Here is a 20,395-nt window from a genome sequence, read left to right on the forward strand (position 1 = left end):
GAAAAGTTAAAAGCATTTTAGTCCATCCTTCACCATAATCAAATAATACACGTCCTCTTAAAATTTACAACCAGAAAATCACTCGTGTTTTTGTACGATGATTTTGTTATTCTGTAATCCATATTTTCAAAACATGAAAATTAAACCCAGCCTTGACGGCCAAGATTTCTTAATCCAACTAACACCAGCACATCAAATTCAAATAATATAAATGGGAGAAGAGACAAAAACTTGGTATATAGGAGAAGAGACAAAAACTTGGGAGAGGAACATTGTCATTTACCTTTCTGTCCCTACTCCATACCAGTGGATTTATGCTTTATGCAGGACCCCACCACCCGTGGGACCAGATTCCAGAATTAGGATCGTTGGTGGGGTGTGCTTGATGAACGGTTAGGATATTCTCATCTCCACGTGCGGATCACGCGTTATGGACTTTTGCACTTAGCTTCTTTTTTTCTTTTTTGGGTTTATCTTTGTGCTTTTTAATTACTTATAAAGTGCAAAATGCCAAAATGTGTGAGATTTTTTGTATCATTTTTAAGGTAACATAATAAAAAATAAAAAAAGAACAAAGTGCAGAATTACGGTTTTTTTTCCATTACAATTAATTTACATTCATGAACCTTGGCTAAACCCTCCGAAAAATTATTATTGCGTTCTAGAACAATACTTTTTTTTCAATTACTTTTTCACCTATCACAATGTGATATTTTCTTGTCGATTTCACCGTGTCATAAGTTTTGGTTCATGAGAGGGTTCTTTTCTTTTTCTTGACTAATGGACTAAAGAAATTCAAATTTTAAATTAACGTCAATCTGAGATTTGAAACTCAAAACTTCATCCAATACCGGACAAAAACCAGTTTCGAATTGGATGAGTGAATAATTAAGTAGAAATTCAGTATTAGACCAAATGGTAATCCACACAATTCGTACTAATATCAAGTTCCATTGCATATGTTATGATAAATACCAAAAAAGTAAAAATTAGTAACAAATGTCCGAATAGAAAAGGTCGGTCATGCAAGAGATTTGTAGATGAAGCAGTTAAGAGAACACACAAAGTTCTAGGTTCAATTCTCATTTTCTCAATATTGCTTGTATAAAAATGTGGGTCCGAAAATTTTGGAACTAAATTATGTTTCTTCCATTATTTCTACAAATTCTCTATCTTAACCATTGTTGATTATTCCTACTAAGTCGTCAAGTTAGTTTAAGATCAATTCATCTTAGGCTTTTTAACTAAAATGGTCCATGACAATGGCATAATTCCTCATTTTGATCCCTGATATTGAAAATCAGTAGAAGTACAATTTGGTCATTCCGCGATAAATCTGTTAATATCCTTGTTAAGTGGAGGTTTTGGTTTGATAAAAGTACCTTTAAAAATGTGGTCACCCGGCTATTTACGTGACAATTTAATAAGGATATTGACAATATTTTATAGGGAATGAACAAAATGATTTACGTTAGATAAACTCAGGGACCAATTCTATCGATTTCATTGTCAAGGACTAAAGTGAAAAGTTATGTCAAAAGTCATCATCTTATAATTAAGGGGCTCATGCTGCTCCGAAACTGCTCAGTATAATCTTCAAATTAACTGTCATTGACTCTTTAAATGAAACATAAACATTTTTGTTTGTCATGTTCTGTTCTTTCCTTTTTCATATTTTTATCAAATTCGTACGGAGTGGAACTTGAATGCAACAAGGCGGCCGACATAATGCCTTGCCAACTGACTTAACCCATGTTGTTCTTTCCGTTTTCATACTTTTCATCAAACACGTGCACAGTTGAACTTGAATGCAACAAGGTGGCGAACATATGCAATGTCCTGCCAACTGACTTAACCCATTATGTTCTTTCCTTTTATACTTTTCATCAAAAATGTACACAGATGAACTTGAATGCAAGAAGGCAACAAACACAATGCCATGCCAACTGGTTTACCCATTTGCAACTCTATCCTATAGATAAAAATACTTAAATGCTATTTTGAATAGAAAAAAAAAACCCTATGACCCAACTATTGTCACACTATGTATCAATTTAAGTGTTTATCACTAATATTAACAACTATAATGAGTGTGTTACATTAATGCCACAAGTGAGAGCCAGCTCAATTTCATGCGAAAGAGTTGTTTGAAAAAACAATTTATCAAGCCTTCCTTGTACCTAATGACAAATACTATACACATTTAAACTATGGTTTCATATAATATATGAATATATACACAATTTGGTAATATAAAAATGGAGAATAGTTTAACTCAATTTTCCATGACATAATCCTAAATTAATAGCAAGCATGAATGTTGACAATGTGGCAGCATTGCTGTTGTCTTGTACCTCTTTACCAACCTCAAACGTTTTTGATCATATGCCGTTCAAAAGGGAGCTGGCTGGGCGAGCGTTATGCAGAGATAAAACCCAGCACTCCATATACCCTCCAGTTGTAGGGCATGCTAGGGCAGTGGTGCACAGACCGTTTGCTCGCATGGTGGTTTTCTAACGCTCACACACGACGGTTTCACACTTCGACAGCCAATCAGATTTCGACTCGGACGGGCATATGTACCAACTGTCAGTGCCTTTGCCACCGTGTCCGGCCCCGTCTTTGACATTTTTACAAAAGTCAATCAAAAGCCACGGTTCAAAAAATGCATCAAAACCACTTTCTTTTTACTGTTCAAAATTTTTTTTGGGTTTTTTTTTCTCTCTTTTTGGGTTAAATTAGTACTAAATTTCAGTATAAATAATTAAACAATTTACCAAGTCAGTGCGCCATTTCCTCTCACTAGCTACAATCTTACTTTGTCCATGTCTGTGCTTGTATCTGTGTCTGTGTCTCTCTTCCTCCAAGTCAGCGCCGTCCTTTGAACCTCTCCTTCCTTATAGCTGCAACCAAAAACCACGACAAAACACCGCAGCCGCTGCCGTTCTGAAAATGGCAGATGATTGGGATCTTTACGCCGTTGTAAGGGGTTGCAAATCAACCGCCCAAACCACTACAAATACCACCGCCGCCGCCACCACCGCGATCGTACCCACAACCCCTATCCATACACCGTCGGATGAATTCGCAGACGACCCTTTTTGGGATTTGTTGATCAGTTCCGACGAGTTAACCGATCCGTTGTTCTCTTTTCCCGATCTAGACGATCCCAAAGACAATGATTTGCAAGAGCAGCAACAGTCCTTTTTCCCCAACCCCACCACCACCAACAACAACAAGAACAACAATCCTAGCACTAACAACACCACCTTTGGACCTAATAATATTATTCCAATTTCCCCCACTATTTCTGACTTTGGAGGATCTAGTGGTAGTGGCCAACATCACCTCCAACAACATCAACAGCAACATCATGCACAACTCCAACAACAGCTGCAGCAGCAGCAGAACCAGCAACATCATTTGATGCCTGATCATTTCACCCGGGGAATACCGGCTCCTGCTTTTCGAGGAATCTATGGCCAACAACAACAGCAAATGATGCAGCGGGGGTATCAAATTCTTCAACCCCGGCAGCCCCAAAATCAGCAGGGATTTATGAGGCCCGGGTCCATGAATCCCGCTTATCCTCTTCCTCGGCTACCAATAACCATGCCATTGCACACCCCTCGCTCTCAAAGAAGAAGGTATATATACTCAAAATTTGCTATTGAGAAATGATTTACGCACGCCTTTTCTTTTTCTAACTTTTTTTACCTTTTTGAACTTTTAAATTGAATAAATTAAATGATAATTAGGAGATAAAAATAAAAATTAGTGTTGAGAAAGAAAAAAAAGTGCACATAAATCGCTTTTAATTCATCTTTGTTCTTGTTTTTGCTTTTTTCACATGATGTGAACTACATGAATTGATTCACAGGAGAACCCAGCAAAATAAAAAGGTGTGTGAAGTGAAAGCTGAGGATCTCACGGCCGATTTATGGGCGTGGCGGAAGTACGGCCAAAAACCTATCAAGGGTTCTCCACATCCAAGGTATGTAATTAGGTTAATTTTCCACGCTCAATTTCTCCTTCCCTTTTCTTTGCGATTTTCTCTCTGAGTCATGATTCTTTACAGGAACTATTACCGATGCAGCACCTCAAAAGGGTGTGCGGCGAGGAAGCATGTGGAGCGGAGCACGACGGATCCCAACATCTTCACAGTCACATACTCCGGCGACCACACTCACGCTCGCCCGACTCACCGGAACTCGCTTGCCGGTACCTCCAGGAACAAGCTGTCAGCTGCGTCTAAGTGTCAAAAGCAGCCAATTAACAACGATTCTGGTTCAGCAGCTGTTCCCAACCCCTCGTCTCCCACCACCGGACAACCCTTGACAGTCCAAGCTGAGGCTGTAGCCAATAAGGACAATTCTGACAATTCACTTGACAAAGAAAATGACGAATTTAATGATGACGATGAGGAGATGGATGAGACCGAGTACGGGGATGAGGACGAGGATGATGATGTTGTGATCCCGGACATGGACATGTCGGATGAGATATTCTTGGGGCAGAAGGAACTGGGTAGTACTAGTTCTAGCGGAAGTGGAAGTTCTTCTATGGTGGGTGCTTCCGGTGATAATTTTTTGGATAATGTGCAATCAAGTTTGGGGTCTTCTTGGACTGATGCTAATTGCTCCTCCGCTGCCGGAGCAACCGTTGGCAGTGGTTGCTATTAGCCAACAAGTAGGGAGGATGCATAGGGTTTTTATTTAACCTTTTATTATTGTGTTAGTTCTATGAGAGATAGAGAAAAAGAGAGACAGGGTTCTTATATTATTAGATTGTATAGAAGAGACAGAGAAAAGAATCTCTTCCTTCTTCCTCATAGAGTTTCAGCTGTATTTATCTCTTCTTTTAAATTGAATATGAAGGGTTTCTGTTTTTCGCTAAGGATTACTTCTGGTGTTTAATATTTAATGAGAAAAAAATATCTTATCTATAACGATTAACGAATTTATTGACTTTCACCATAATCACGTAAAAGTAAAACTAATTCACGTACAAAAATACGATTAGTCATATCGTTATTAGCTAGACGTTTATAACTGATATATCGACTTCAAAAACTCAGACACGCGTTTCGTTTTATTAGAAAGAAAACTATTTATAACTGACTTACTGACTTCATCGTATTCACGTAAATTCATCCACGTGGTTAGATATGATCGTAGCATAATCATTAAATTAACATGATATACTTAGGACATTACGCGTGGCAGTTTTGCTGGAAAAAAAATTTAGATACGCGTTTCATTTCTATAAATGATTATTTGTCGACAAGTTCATTTATATAGATGGATATAATCAATTATATCATCATTAAACGATGTTTATATAACATTTAAGGATGGTAATTTGGTAGAAAAAAAAAACATTAGGCATGAGTTTTGTGTGTTCTGAAAAACTAGTCTAACAAATGTGATTAAGGATGACAAAACCCTCATCTCTTAATGATGATGTAGTGAATATTTATACGTAACCATGCATGGATCATGAGGTGGTATGAGTTTGATACTTGTTGCGTTTGTATATTTACTTGTATGCGCTTTGCCTTGAACAATTTCTTCCACCACATTCATGATATGATATATAATAAACATTTAACTAATTGCATGAGAAATATAAAAAATATTAATATAATGAGTAAGTATTATTAGAAATTTAAAATCTTCAGGAAAAAAAGACAGTACAATAAATAACAAATTTTGTTAAAGACAAACACAGACTAGAGTTATGTTTTAGCGATCTAGGGCTCATTTGGAAAGTGCTATTAATTGAAAACATTTTTAGAGAAAATATTTTTGGATTTCAAAAGCATTTGAAGTGTTTTTTTCACGATTAACTTGCATTTTTATTAAGGATTGGTTCCAAAACCATTTTATATAAAAGCGCTTCCAGACATTTAAAAGTCCTTTTGAAACAATTTTCTATACTATATTATAGATACCCTTGTTTGTTAAGTGATAATTTTTTCCTTTTTTTTTCTTCTTCATATATAGAACGATTATATTAAAAATTTAAACGTAAAGGGTCAGGCTAAACCATCACAATAAGTCATCAATAATTGATATCAAACTCACTATTCATGAAAGGTGAACTTAATACTTCTTACTTACAAGTGAGAAAAAATTGTTTACTAAATCATTTGAAATTTAAGGTTATTTTTGTAATTACCTACAATCCACTTTTGTTTTTGGTATCTTTAATTTTCTCTCCCTTTTATGTTATGGTATTTATGACAATATCCAACAACAAAAATTCTTATTAACTAAAGTTTCAATACTTTCTTAAGAAGAGGTGAAAAATCTGAGTGGATAATGAGTTAATACTGCTTTTTAGACAACATTTATTATCGATACGGTTATTTTTTTTTTTTAATTTCAATGCATGCATGCATGGAGGCCACCTATATTAGTGAAGTGGTCAATAACATCTAATTTTTAAGGTAATAATTTTGTTTGGGAAAATTTTTGTACTTTTAGAAGTTGTTTATATCCTTCGATAAACCATAGTCTAAGATATATGTCATCCCCATGGTTTAATTAGTCACCCGTGAACCGCTCCGGTTCAGTCTCCTTTGTCACGAGACAAACACTGGATTCTCTCGTTGTCTGTCCACATAAGAGGACAAAATTCGGGTGACTTATTGGTAAAATAATCTCATTGGATATTTAAGGATTAGAATAGGTCAAATATATTTTACTTAGGGTTTTGTCTTTAACTTTAATTAGAAAATATTATTGAATATTTTATGTGGAAAAGAAAACATCCAGGAAAGTGATTTACTAAATTTAGGGCTTGTTTGAAAGTGTTTTTGAAATTGTTGAAATTATTAAAAAAAGGGCATAGAAAACAAAACAAAGATAAGTTTTTCCTTGAAACACGAGGATAGGGTCGGTGAAAGCGTTTTTAGTAATAAAAAAAATTAGAATCAATTATTAGTAAAAATGCAAGTGAATTATGGAAAAACACTTCAAGTGCTTTTGGAACAAAAATTCATTTTCTCTACACTCGTTTTTTAAAAGCACTTTCAAATGAGTCTTAAGCCTCTCACACTCTCCTTTGTTTCTTACACTCCTCTATTTAAATTTGGTCGTCAATTCTGTTTAATTTATTCAATCCGATGGTGATAAATAAAGAAACTTGCGTGAGAAGAAAAAATAAGTGTGTGAAAATCACTTTCCGACGTATAAATATGTGCAAGTGAATTATAAATTATTGATTGAGCATCAATCCTATATCATAAGCAATGGGGTGTGGTTGCAGAAAAATACGACGAATTTTAATGGTGAAGCAAGTTGCTGGTTTATTATGTTTAAGTATGAGGGACCATGTCTATAACAAAACGAATAAATTATAAAAAATAAAAATAAAATAACAAGAGTCCTTGTTTATTAATTGTTATTTATATCTTAAATCTTAATAAATAAGAGATGTAGTACTATACTTATTAAATTAATCATTGATATGTGATGAATTATTCTTGTGGTTAGAACTTCCTCTTTGACACGTTGTGTTTCAAATTTAAACTTTTTCCACTTTAATTATAAATTAATATAAAATATCGTTTGTATTAACGAAAATTCCCTCGACCATTCGTATTTGGGCTCAGGCCCAAAGTCTACTGCAGGCCTTGATTGCTTTTACATGATTGGGCTCATGACGACGTGGCAACATCAAATTACTTGAAACCCGAATTCTGAAACCATATCCGTTTCCCAAAACGGGTTTTTACGGCGCGCGAGTGTGAGCTACGAGAGAGAAGAAGAACCGATCCGACTCGGAGCTTTCAAATCGCACAGAGAGAGAGAGAGAGAGAGAGATTCGAAAACATGTTCCTGCGAGCGATCGGACGGCCGTTGTTGGCCAGGGTGAAGCAGACGACAGGGATTGTAGGGCTGGACGTGGTCCCCAATGCGAGGGAGGTCCTAATCGAGCTCTACTCCAAAACCCTAAAGGAGGTCCAGGCCATCCCCGAGGACGAAGGCTACCGCAAGGCCGTCGAGAGCTTCACGCGCCACCGCCTCAATGTCTGCCGCGAAGAGGAGGACTGGGAGGCCATCGAGAAGAAGCTCGGCTGCGGCCAGGTCGAGGAGCTCATCGAGGAGGCGCGCGACGAGCTCACTCTCACCGGCAAGATGATCGGTCAGTACAATTTATTATTTTTATTGCTAGTTTTATAATTTACTTAATTCTTTATTCTCGTTTTTGAAAGAAATGAAATTGAGAGTGGTTATTTGTGTTTTGGGATTGACATGGGCCATGAAAATTGGAATTTAGCTCAGAAATGTGGTTTTATTTTGGGAAATTGAGTGCTTGTTTGTGATTTCGACATTTTTGCTTAGTTTGGTTGATGAGAAATCGAAAAGTAATCGAATTGGAATTAGAAAGTTTGGTGATTAATCTGGCCTGTGTAGTTTTGTTTTGTGATGGTAACTTAGTAAGTTGTTCATTTCTTGTAGTGGAAATTAGGGGAAAAGTGAGCGAAGTTCATAAATTCTTTAGCAGTCGGGTATTTTGTTTACTACGTCATGAAACGAAAGGTGGGTACTTGATTTTATCAGTTCCGAAGAAACAATGATTGCCCGAGAATGCTGGTTGTTTGTTAATGCATATCATATGGGGTGGTTAAAGAAGAAAAAAGAGGGTGGCAGGGGGAGTGGAGGGTGGCGGTTGCGGTGAATGGACACATTTGAATCCAAGCTCAAGTGGAACATATAATAAGCAAATCTGTTTTCTTCACTTTGAAGCATTTCAAACTCTCGTTCAATGTCCAAAGTAGGAATCTTTGTTTGTGTGAACTGTGAACTATGGTTTTTACCAGCCATTGTGCACTTGCATGCTTCAGTTAATGCTGATTTTTTAGTTCTTCCGTCTCAGAGTTTTATCATTCTGATGTTCAAACTGATGTCTTTCTGTTGCCTTTATATGAAGTTCTTGTTTGAGCGACATTTTGAGATACGATATACAATGGATTGTTCGTAATAGTTTGCATTCTGTATTGACTTGCATTGCAGAGTGGGATCCATGGGGTGTTCCTGATGATTACGAATGTGAGGTGATCGAGAATGATGCTCCAGTTCCCAAGCACGTTCCTCTGCACCGACCTGGTCCTCTTCCTGAGGAGTTTTACAAAACGCTGGAAGGCCTTGCTACAAACCAACCAAAGTTGGATGAGGCTAAAGTCACCTCTATTGGTTCAGACGCAAAGGAGTAAACCATCCGTCGGCATATGCTTCTAGGTACTTTGGATTCCAGATTTGAATTGAAGTCTTTTTTCTTGTATTCTCTCCTGTTTATTGCTGGTGACAGTGCCTGTTTGCTGGGCTGTATAAATTTTAATCATGGGAGGAACGCTTGAATATTTCAATTTCTGCGCTTGATACCATTGCGATGTTGTTTACTTAAGTTCCGTCCCTGATTCCCATTGAGAATGAATAATGTAACACAGTTTTAGCTCTTCGAGTATTGGCATTGGGATTGTTCGTGGTTTTGGTGTTATGAACGATCTCTGGTTCTTGATTTTGATCACACAATTGCATAGTTATAAACACTTTGTTGTGGCTTTCTGAATTCTTGTAATTTTACATATTAAAACAACCAGAAAGATCCTCTGCTGCATATACGTATATACTTAGATGCGCGTATGGAGGCGTTACATGGTGTATTGAGAAGACCGAATGCCACAGCTAACTTCTCACTATGACATGATGAATCTTCATAGTCTGATACGGGTATCCTCTCTTCTTCAACCCCCTAAACCCTTCTTCTTTAATCCCCTCTCCCTCATTGCCTGTCGTGTACTTTCGGCTAAATCCGGCTGACCAGAATCATCGTACAAACTTGCAAGCAGCACGTAAAATGCTGCATCAGACGGGTCAAGCTCCATCCCTCGCCTTACTGTATATTCCCCGGGAGCAATGTTTTTATCTCCGTAAATGCTCTCAAACCATCTTCTACGAGGTCAGAAAACATTTCGTGTACAAGTATCATCCTCCAAGCCAGCGTTGATCACCGCGAATGAATCCAAGCTCGACCGCATACGTATGGATTCAAGTCCTGTAATCCAACTCTCCGGCAATGAGCATGATTTTAAGATACTTGAGAGCGTAAACTCATTTGGGCACTGCCCCGGAAACAATCGTCGAATCGAAGAATTCAAGCGAGACGTGATGGTGTCCGTTCCTGACATAAGCAGACAGCACCCCAGTCCAGGATACAACTCCAGAGCACGCATAGAGAGACAGCAGGTTGTTGGCTGAGTAGAGGTCGTCGTCAAGACGCGGTTTGGTAATTGCACTGCGGACACAGATGCCCCCTGGCAGGGACTGTGAGTTGCACGCGGAAAGAACGCGAAGGCAACTTTTTCTGAAACAGTAAACTTCATTTGTGTTGACAACGAGCCTGGTGACTTCTGTTAGAGGCATCAAAGTTCAGAGCCTTTTCGAGTAGTTGAGTTTGAAGGAGGAAAAGACTAAACAGCAGTTTAACTATCGCACTTAGTAGAAACTAACGGTATTATATTGGAGAAATGTTTGAACGTGATGAAAACACAATCAATACACCAGGTGTCATAATAAACAGGCTACGCCTAATAGCCACCTTAGTTGCCAACATGGCATTTGCTGAATTTTAGTATATTGGGATAATGATTGGTGCAGGTCAATGGTCGTTGTTGTTGTATTTAGTCATGGACAAAGGGAAGCTTCCTTTCTCAATGACTGGGTATATGAATATGGAAGCTGCCACGAAAACTTATATCTAAAAAATATATTCCTATTTGCCTTGCTTTATATAATACGTGCAAAAACCGTGCATAAAGATATTTTTATAATAAGGGTGTGCTATGCGCAACGACACAATATAACATGCGACATTAATTTTAACAATATACTAATTCATGTCAAACGTTTTTTATATTATCGTATATAAAGCTTTACTTCAATGACGAAAAATAATCATATTTATGTACTTTGTCTTTGTTTCTTATTTGATGCCCACCTGCTCAAATAAAGAGTAGACTTTTCTAATCATTTGAGCTCATCCTGGGATTGGGAATAAATAGAAGTAGATGGAAACATGGAAGCTGCTAAGAAAAGTACAAGAAGTTGCCTTCCTTGTTTGGTTTTTCTTGGAAAAATACTTCCCCACCGAAACCAACAAAAAGATAACGAATTTGTTTGGTGCCAATGAGACCAAAATATAACAACTGTAAATTTAGTATGAAAACACTTTAGGAGTTTAATTGGAGAAATAAATTCTTCATCAATCTACTTGTCGTGCTACATTTAATTTTTCATTGTGAATCTCGTTTGATACTCTTTTCTCATTACAAAGTCACCAACTTAACCAAGGAGCTTCTATATAAGCCTTTGTATAGAGATTATCTTACACGAGGTGGAGCCAGCGTTCGGTCGGATGTGATTAAAATATAGAGAATCTCATACTAATTTCGAATATATATTTTTCTTGTAAACTAGATTTAGCTAAATTAGCTAGAGTAATGTGCTCCACCTTCTTAGCCAAATTCAAATCTCTCTGTCTATTTTTCAAAGGTAAACTACAGCTTGACTCCATAAACTATTAGTCTATTACCCCAGTTGAAATTGACATTCTAAATTATTTTTTGGTAAATTAACCCTCTAAACCATTTGAAATCAGTTAGTTAAACCATCACCGTATAGTTCGATGAAAATTTCGTCAACTTTGTTAGAAAGTACTGGCACGACTTTACTCTCAAGAATAAATCACATGCCAGTATTTGAAGACAAAGTAGATAAATTTCATTAAAATTTAATGATGATGGATTAATTAGGTAATTTCTAATAATTCAGAGCCAAAGAAAATAGATCAAGAGATCAGTTTCAAGCGAGTAATAATTCAAGGGTTAAACGACAATTTTTCACTTTTTTAACGGAGTGAAAGACTTCATCAAAGTCTCCTTGGAACGTTCATAGATTCTTCTTAATCTCTCTCTCTCTCTCTCTATATATATATAGACACACACACACACATATACATATATACAAACACACACACACACACACATATTGGTGGGAACTACAAAGGGCCGAAGCCCAAAGGCCCAAAACACAACACTCTACTTGCGTCGACTTCGATAAGTTTTTTCCTCTTACTTTCGCTACATTTTTTCTAGATCCTTCCATCTCCCTCTCTCTCCAACTCCCAGTCCACGCTGACGGTTGCTCCTCCGCCCATGGCTTCCGATCCCGAACAGCGTGCCAAGGAGGCGTTCATGGACGACCACTTCGAGTTGGCCGTCGACCTCTACACCCAGGCCATCGCTCTCAACCCCCAGAGCGCCGAGCTCTACTCCGACCGCGCCCAGGCCAACATCAAAGCCGGCAATCTCACTGGTACCCTCTTTTCCTCGTGTAATTTCGTGAATACCCGTTTCTTTTTTTTTCTTGTTTGGTTCCCAAGAAATCCCGAGAAAATACTCGATTGGATTTTCTAATTCTCTTTATCTGTTGTGGGTTTTTTGTTGTTATCAGAGGCTGTTGCGGATGCGAACAAGGCGATTGAGTTCGACCCGTCATTGTACAAAGCGTATTTTCGAAAAGGGTGAGTTCGAATGCACAACACCGATAACCCGTAATTATATTTGTTGTTTTTGAGCACCTGTTTGTATTGGATACTGAAAAGAGTGTAACTTTTAATTGAAATTTTAGGTCTGTAATCTAATAGGGTGTTAAATTTTGCCTAAATCTTGCAACCATCAACTCGAAAGTCTATAAAGGTCGTGCTGATCCTCCGTTATCGTTGTGGATCATTCGCCTTTTGCGAAAGGGAAAGGATTATACTGCTAATTCTAAGTGTTTCGAAACTTTGGATTTTTGTTTTTGGCCAAAACCTTGGAGGGCTCATTTCTAGGGTATTGTGTAGTCCGTTCATGAAACTCGTTATGTATTGCGTGTAGGGTTTTATAAGTTATGTTCTGCACCGGGAACATGTCATTGCTAATGTCACAGATTGTTTTACGATTTGTGTTCTTTGCTGTTGATGGCTACAGAATTGCCTGCATCAAGCTCGAGGAATATCAGACTGCAAAGGCGGCCCTGGAAACCGGTGCTCCTTTGGCCCCGCAGGAGACAAGATTTGCTAGTTTGATAAAAGAGTGTGATGAGAAAATTGCAGGTGTGTTGTTTGACTGTTACAAGTTTGCACCTTTTTAGTAATTCATGTAATGACGGGCCTTTCTCACAGTTAGATGTTTAGCTTTCTTATACAGTGGAATTTTTTTGGTAATGGGGGCATCTAAGGAAATCATTGTTATAGAAATTACTCTTTCTCATGCAGTTGATCCTCTTTATCTTATTTAACTGTTTCATGTCCGATCAGAGGAAACTATTGTTCTACCAACACCTCCAGTGGAGAAAGACATTACAGAGAATGTTATACCTGAAAAAGATGTTGAGCCTGTGAGTCAACCTTCCAATCAGGTGACCGTAGCAACTGTCAAACCAAAATACAGGTTAGTCGAGATCAATTTAATTTCTGTTGCCGGAAGTGTTTTAGTTTCATATTTTTAAGGAGCATCACCAAAACATTCTGTTTGCAGTTTTTTTGTTATTGCTTTTCATCTTTTTGTACTGTCTGTATTGAAGCTCCGAGATATCTATGCATGCTTGGGTAATACCCTCTTATTTGCTTTATGTATTGTATCCTTACTCCATGGTCATTGAGATGCATGATTTGGTGGAAATTTTTTATGTAGGCATGAATTCTACCAGAAGCCAGAAGAAGGGGTTGTGACTATATTCGCCAAGGGCATACCGGCCAAAGATGTTCATGTTGACTTTGGTGAACAAATAGTATGATTCTCATTGATTCAATGCTTCTTTTTATTATTTGTTCTCAGTGATCTCATAGTTTTCTAGAACTTACGGCTGATGAATCACTTTTTCTGGGTATTGTCAATTGTGTACAAGTTTTACGGCTGATGAATCACTTTTATTGGTTGTTTCCAGCTAAGTGTTAGCATCGATGTTGCTGGTGAAGATACATATCATTTTCAACCTCGCTTATTTGGAAAGGTATTGCACCAATTCTATGTTGCTGAGGTTTTTCTTTTTGTTTATAACGAGGATATATACAGAAAATTAAAGCAAAACACGCATGCCCGTTTCCAATTTTTATTTTCAAATAATTGGCAGTATCGTATCCTTTGCATTTAATCTGGCCCCAGTAGTTGGTATCCTTTTGAGCCATTGGCTGATTTTATATATGCATTATAGAAGGCTTACATTTTCGAACAAAAAATAACTGTGAGCTTTGGTGGTTGCAAACAGATAATACCTGAAAAATGCAGGTTCGACGTTCTCTCCACCAAAGTTGAAATTCGCCTGGCTAAAGCTGAACCGATACAGTGGGCATCTCTTGAATTCAGCAAGGACAGCCTTGTTCCATTTAGGGGCAGTGGCCCAGGTATGTTAATATGTTTGCAACCCTCTGATTCTAAAACTAGATTAGAAATTAGCTACTTAAAGGGGTTAACTGTCAACAGTTGTTGGAGCGCCAAGGCCATCCTACCCATCCTCAAAACCAAAAAGGGACTGGGATAAGCTGGAGGCTCAAGTGAAGAAGGAGGTTTGCTCGTAGCTCAGTTAGTTGATTTGACATTATAGTTGCATATTTCAATTCACGATACTTACTCCGATACATTGTGATTCCAGGAAAAAGAAGAGAAGCTTGATGGTGATGCAGCTCTGAACAAATTCTTCCAGGACATATACAAGGATGCTGATGAGGACACAAGAAGGGCGATGAGAAAATCTTTTGTAAGACATTTTTGTATCTTGTATTGTGATATCCAGTAAAATTCATAATTCCGGTCACCATGAAAGATTCAGGTGGAACCACCATGGTCTTGGGAGTAAAATCAGCCTACTTTATATTGACTTGCATCTTGCATCGTTGTGTTTGTACTGTACAGGTGGAGTCAAACGGGACAGTGCTTTCGACAAACTGGAAAGAAGTGGGAAACAAAAAGGTTGAGGGAAGTGCTCCCGACGGCATGGAGATGAAGAAATGGGAGTTCTAGACAGTTGCTGAATTCTTGTACTAGTTGGAACTCGGATGATATGCTTTTTTTGCTTGTAACCTATTTGGTGTGTGATTTTGTTGGTTGGGACAGAATGATTAGTTTCCAATTAGTCTTTGGCACTACTCTGGCTGTGTGGGTGATGACTCTCTCTCTTTTGAAATCAGCCAGAATTGGTTTATTTTCTACTGTGTTTTGCTTGTGCGTTGTACAATCGAAACCGATCCTGTCTGGACGAATTTGAAGTGTTTAATACTTATTTGCTTTGTTCTTGCCTTGATCATCTTCTGGTTTTGCCGAGTTCGGCTTTAACTCGTGCGGCCGGCGAGTCCTCGGTATGACGATGTGCGAAAGAGTGGTGCTATTCACGCTCCTTTTATTTCTCTTCATCTAGGGTTTTTATCACAGTTGGTTTGTGAAATTAGCTGGAAAAGAAAATTGGGTAAAGCGATTCAAATTTGGGTGTTGAGCGAGAGTGCAGAGCACTCTGCATTAGCTAACTTGGCTAAGTGGTGCGGTGATGCACCTAAACTTTTGATTTATCAAAAAAGAAAACTTGTCAATGTGTATATTCTCTTTTGATACAATCAATCAAGTGGTTAACATAAACAAGCAGTAGCAGTTGGCGAATTTTCTTAACCGACAACAACAATACCTATGCACTCTGGTGCGAATTCGATTTGCACAGATCCCCTCCCCATAACTTTAATAATTTAACTCACTAATGCTATGTTTGTAAAAGAAACCGTAAACGAGCAATACATATTTTACAAAAAATTAAACTGAAGTTAAATTCTAAAGCATAGTATAAAACATAGCGTTCGACCCTCACTGACGAAAACGCTGCGTTCGACGATCTGATGGTTTCCTGCTACCTGTAAGTTCTGTGGTATCACTATCGTCCTCTCTAAAATCTGATCATTTTTTCTGTTTTTTTGGTCTGCGAGTGCGACGGCGAGTTCGGAAAATACGATCAATCAGTCCGATCGGATTCCGATTTCGAAATTTGAAATCCGGCGAAGCAGAATATCCCCGAGAAATGCAATTCTTCGGAGGAACGGAGATAAGCCCGTCGCTGCCGGCGTCGACGGCTTCGGGGAACAACGGGCACATGATGTACGTATTCAACCGTAACGGCGTCTGCCTCCTCTACCGCGAGTGGAATCGGCCGCTCCACACCCTGAACCAGCAGCAGGATCACAAGCTGATGTTCGGGCTCCTCTTCTCCCTCAAGTCCCTCACCGCCAAGATGGATCCCACCACGCCTGACAAGGCCAACCTCGGTGTCCCTCAGCTCCCCGGGCAGGGCTGCTCCTTCCACAGCTTCCGCACCAATACCTACAAGCTCACTTTCATGGAGTCCCCTTCTGGCATTAAGGTTTTTTTTCTTCTTCTCAATTTTATCAGAAAAGTTTATCAATTTTTGCAAATCATTGGCATTCGGATCTAGAAATTGATAAATATGGGTTTGGATTTTGATTGGAATTAAAGGTTTTGCTGATTCTGGTGGCAATTTGCTCGTACTAGATCTACCCATTTAGCAATTTAGATTCTTGAACTTGAATTTGTGCTTAGCTTGGCAATTAGCAATTTCGATGTGTCTCGTTGTTTATGCTGAACTTCGTAATCGTATGATAATTCTTAATGCAATTTTAATGTGCTAGAAAAAGCTTTTTAATTGATGTGCTCTGATTTCTGTTTTCGGTGTGCAGATTATATTGGTTACACATCCTAGAACTGGTGACTTGAGGGAGTCTCTGAAGTACATTTACAACTTGTATGTCGAGTATGTTGTGAAGAACCCGCTCTACACTCCCGGTACTCCGATCAGGTAACTGACTCTTTTCTCGTCATTATAATGTAGTGAATAATAATCTTCAGTTCTTCGCACGGGGAAGTTTCATGTGATAGGTCATAAATAGTTATTTGTGTTATCACAGGGAGAAGTTTCGTAGATAGTAATCCCTGCTACAAGAATATATATTAAACTTTTTCATGTTTTCTTATCACGCTGATGCATCGTGTTGGGTTGGTCAAGTAAAAAAATTAGAAAGATGCAACTAATGATAAAGAAAATGTGTCCTTAAATATTGTGTTGCGTGTCGATGTGTCTTGATATTCTGTATATGCAACATGTGTATTTGAATTCTTTTGATGGCTTAGGCATCGTAGATACGTCATGTATTCCTGAGTCGTTGATGTCTTGATACTAAAACAATTTCTTTTTTCCGTCAAACTCTAGAAAGGCTTGTAATGTCTTGCGATTGCTTTTTTAAGTGATTTCAATACAGGTTTCAACAGTACTGTCACTGTGTGGTTATATACTTTGTAAGGTTTTCACACAATCGGAAAGGGGTCTTTGAGTTGCAGAGTAATTGAGTGATTTTCCTTGTAGGTGTGAGCTATTCAACACAACTCTTGACCAATACGTCAGGAGCATTTCATAGAAGGAAAAGGGAAGTGCATTGGAAAGTTTCACCTATAGGTGTTCTGCTTCGATACTAAATCATGTCTAGGCTTCTTTTCTGCCCACATCTATTCTTACCCTGGACCGAAGCCAATGGACATTTGGGTTCATTCAGAATGTAGGTTATTGAATGTACCATGTAGTGGATATTTTCTGCAACTTGACTCTTAAGAGTTTTACAATGAGATACGAGCGTACATTTTCATCCGTGTGGACTTGATGTGTTCAATGTCATCATGTAGTGTCCTATTTGGTTATGACAAATTGATTTAATGTATTGTTGGAAGCATGATTTGTTAATTGTCAACAGTTACCGATTAATTTGTTTGGTTTTTCTTATCAATTTTAGTGTCTCTATGCCTCTTGCCGTAGGCGTCAATTAGTCTATTGGAATAGAACTCTGTAGTTTCCTATTGTTTTTTCGGATATCATGTATGTTGCGAACCAGTGTTTGACCTTTGTAGAAGATGCGGAATTGCGATGATACTGTTATTAGTGGTGAAACTGTAATCTTTTGGTATATTGTTAGTGTCTCCGGAGATGCTTAGAAATATTATTCACTTTCCTTTTGAGGTTTGCAGCTAACAAATTTGTAAGATTAAGGATCCACAGGGCTACAATTTCCTTTACCCGTCTCCACCAATTGGCCGCTTGGTGGCCATGGTAGAACCAGGCAAGCTAGATCAACTCCATCTCCGTCAGACTGCACGCCACCCCCCGCCCCCTTCCTGCGCAGGCACCACCTCAGGCACCATCTCTTTCCCTTCCTCACCTCTCCTCCCAACCACAAAACACACCATTATCAGCGGGGATAGATCATAGATTGTCGCTGCACAAAATGGTTGAGCTAAACTTCATTTGGTGTTCCTTGCCGGTATGACTGACTTTTTGCTAGCAAATTACCAAGTTTTTCTTATAGGTACCCCTATTATTTTGAGCAAATTTTATTTCTTGGTGAAGATGAAATGATTGAAATGGAAAAGATTGATTTATGGACCAAAATAATTATTCGCAACCGCAATGGGAGAGTTTAATTGCCATTCCATTCCGTACAAGGGTTTTGTAATTCAGTTGATTAAGAGCATTCACTATTGCTCCCTTGTTTTCGAGTTCACTTCCTCCCCTCCTCAAAAAATGTCATTGGTGTTGGACAAGGATTGTCTGCCCTCCTTGTTCCCGTGCCCTCTCATGCCCTCTTGTTTTGTGTGGTTACGGTTAAACCACGTTAACATTTTATATTGTTTTTTTTATAGAGATAATAAGACGAAAATGAATAGTAATATAAAATGTTGACGTGGCTTAATCGTGACCACACAAACATAAGGGCATAAGAGCATGGGAGGGCACGGGAACAAGGAGGGCAAACAATCCTTGTCCATTGGTGTTTGGTAACGATTGGATTGGAAAAGGGTAACGACTATGACAAGATACAAGCGGGTATATATCCATGTTCCTACAGAAAATTAGCAGCAATTGATATGTGACAAATGAGTTTTATTAGCAACTTACAGCGTTCGAGGTTCAAATCCTTCCTCTTCTCATCATTTTAGTGTAGTAATACCGCTTGTACTAAAAAAAATGGTGAGCTTAGTACGCCACGTTTTGGTGTGGGAAACAGATGCAAAAAAAAAAAAAAAATATGCAACAAGGTGCAAAACTCAGTAATATGCAAGGGTACCACCAATCCAATGACTTAAATTTCACAAGTGAAAGACCAAAAGAACAGAAGAAAGAATGCAAATGGAAACTGAAAGCTATGAATGTTCTAACACATTGACATCTACAAACTTTGCAGCAAGGGAAACAAAATCCGGCTGTTGGAGAGAGAGAGGCGTCCTCGTTCAAGTTTTGCTTCCAAATTCCGATTCCAGACCGCCCCTCCGATCCTTCCGTCTTCTCCGTCGTCCTTTCGGAGTTGGAACCAAGGAAACTTTCAAGTGATGTTCACATATTCCTTCTTCCGTCGTCCGATTAGGCTTCTAAATGAAAGCATATATGTACATGTACATGAATATTTTTGAGTGACAACATAGTTTACCAACCACCACTTGACCGACTCAAAACTCACTCGCATAGATGGCTTATTGATTGGATAGAAACTCGAAGGGATAACAAAATTGGACCCGGCTTCTCTACCCTCTCACTTCCCATACACTCTCATCCCTTCCTATTTTGTGCGGTCACAATTAAGCCACGTCAACATTTTATATTGATTTTTTTTATAGAGATAATAAGATAAAAAACAATAATAATATAAAATATTAACGCGGTTTAACCGTGACCGCACAAATAGAAAGAGATAGAAGTGTATGAAAAGTGGGAGAGCAGAGAAGCTAGGTTCGACAAAATTAGGCATTTGTCACTTGTTTTTATACGGAAGAACAGAAAACCGATGTGATGTCTTTGTTTTTGTTGTTTGAAATTGTAGAATTGTATTAGAAAGTGGCCCGCATGTAGCTTGTGATAAGAAAATACGGAAGTTCGCACTTTTGATTTATTTTTCATGATAAATTTGATGTAACTGAGGGACTGAGAAGCATGTTTTGTTAAATATATGTTAAGTTGCAGGTGATGGGTTGTTTTAATAGGACATGTAGGTCCTCATTTGGTGATTTTTGAAGAATAATATGACAACAAATTAAGTGTGTGTTGAACATATATCATACTTATAGTGAAGAGTAAAATACTCTCGATCATTTGATTATCTGACAAACAATAATTATGTGATTCGGGGACCATGAACAATCATATTGTGAAATATTGGCCACAACGAAGGTGGCAACAAATATTGCAAATGGTAGTACTACTAATGTAATTTTCACTTGCAATGAAGTGGTCATGCCGCGGAATTGGATCCT

The 20,395-nt window shown here is 38.2% G+C and overlaps 4 protein-coding genes across 7 annotated transcripts; all 4 read left to right on the top strand.

Annotated features, from left to right (window-relative positions):
* The first annotated feature begins 2,353 nt into the window (after window positions 1-2,353).
* On the top strand, window positions 2,354-4,896 carry LOC103443210 (probable WRKY transcription factor 27). Its single transcript, XM_008382015.4, has 3 exons — window positions 2,354-3,647; window positions 3,881-3,994; window positions 4,079-4,896. The coding sequence occupies exons 1-3, from the start codon at window positions 2,953-2,955 to the stop codon at window positions 4,680-4,682; spliced, it is 1,413 nt and encodes a 470-aa protein (XP_008380237.3). The 5' UTR covers window positions 2,354-2,952; the 3' UTR covers window positions 4,683-4,896.
* A 2,802-nt stretch (window positions 4,897-7,698) lies between these two features.
* LOC103443218 (probable NADH dehydrogenase [ubiquinone] 1 alpha subcomplex subunit 5, mitochondrial) lies at window positions 7,699-9,465 on the top strand. Its single transcript, XM_008382027.4, has 2 exons — window positions 7,699-8,151; window positions 9,024-9,465. The coding sequence occupies exons 1-2, from the start codon at window positions 7,839-7,841 to the stop codon at window positions 9,221-9,223; spliced, it is 513 nt and encodes a 170-aa protein (XP_008380249.2). The 5' UTR covers window positions 7,699-7,838; the 3' UTR covers window positions 9,224-9,465.
* A 2,550-nt stretch (window positions 9,466-12,015) lies between these two features.
* On the top strand, window positions 12,016-15,353 carry LOC103443227 (protein SGT1 homolog). Its single transcript, XM_008382038.4, has 10 exons — window positions 12,016-12,383; window positions 12,522-12,591; window positions 13,040-13,164; window positions 13,369-13,501; window positions 13,745-13,841; window positions 13,998-14,063; window positions 14,319-14,454; window positions 14,534-14,616; window positions 14,703-14,807; window positions 14,963-15,353. The coding sequence occupies exons 1-10, from the start codon at window positions 12,224-12,226 to the stop codon at window positions 15,068-15,070; spliced, it is 1,083 nt and encodes a 360-aa protein (XP_008380260.2). The 5' UTR covers window positions 12,016-12,223; the 3' UTR covers window positions 15,071-15,353.
* A 398-nt stretch (window positions 15,354-15,751) lies between these two features.
* On the top strand, window positions 15,752-18,582 carry LOC103443235 (uncharacterized). 4 transcript variants are annotated; one of them, XM_008382064.4, is made up of 3 exons: window positions 15,752-16,448; window positions 16,783-16,901; window positions 17,466-17,858. In XM_008382064.4, the coding sequence occupies exons 1-3, from the start codon at window positions 16,110-16,112 to the stop codon at window positions 17,515-17,517; spliced, it is 510 nt and encodes a 169-aa protein (XP_008380286.2). In that variant the 5' UTR covers window positions 15,752-16,109; the 3' UTR covers window positions 17,518-17,858. The 4 variants fall into 4 exon arrangements, with proteins under 4 accessions (XP_008380286.2, XP_028959943.1, XP_070676550.1 ...); XM_029104110.2 differs by lacking the exon at window positions 17,466-17,858 and adding an exon at window positions 18,119-18,582 and having other exon boundaries at window positions 15,835-16,448; XM_070820449.1 differs by lacking the exon at window positions 17,466-17,858 and adding an exon at window positions 18,141-18,582 and having other exon boundaries at window positions 15,835-16,448.
* Window positions 18,583-20,395: the final 1,813 nt, after the last annotated feature.

This window comes from Malus domestica, chromosome 01, assembly GCF_042453785.1.
Source record: "Malus domestica chromosome 01, GDT2T_hap1".
In the NCBI taxonomy this organism is placed as follows: Eukaryota; Viridiplantae; Streptophyta; class Magnoliopsida; order Rosales; family Rosaceae; genus Malus; species Malus domestica.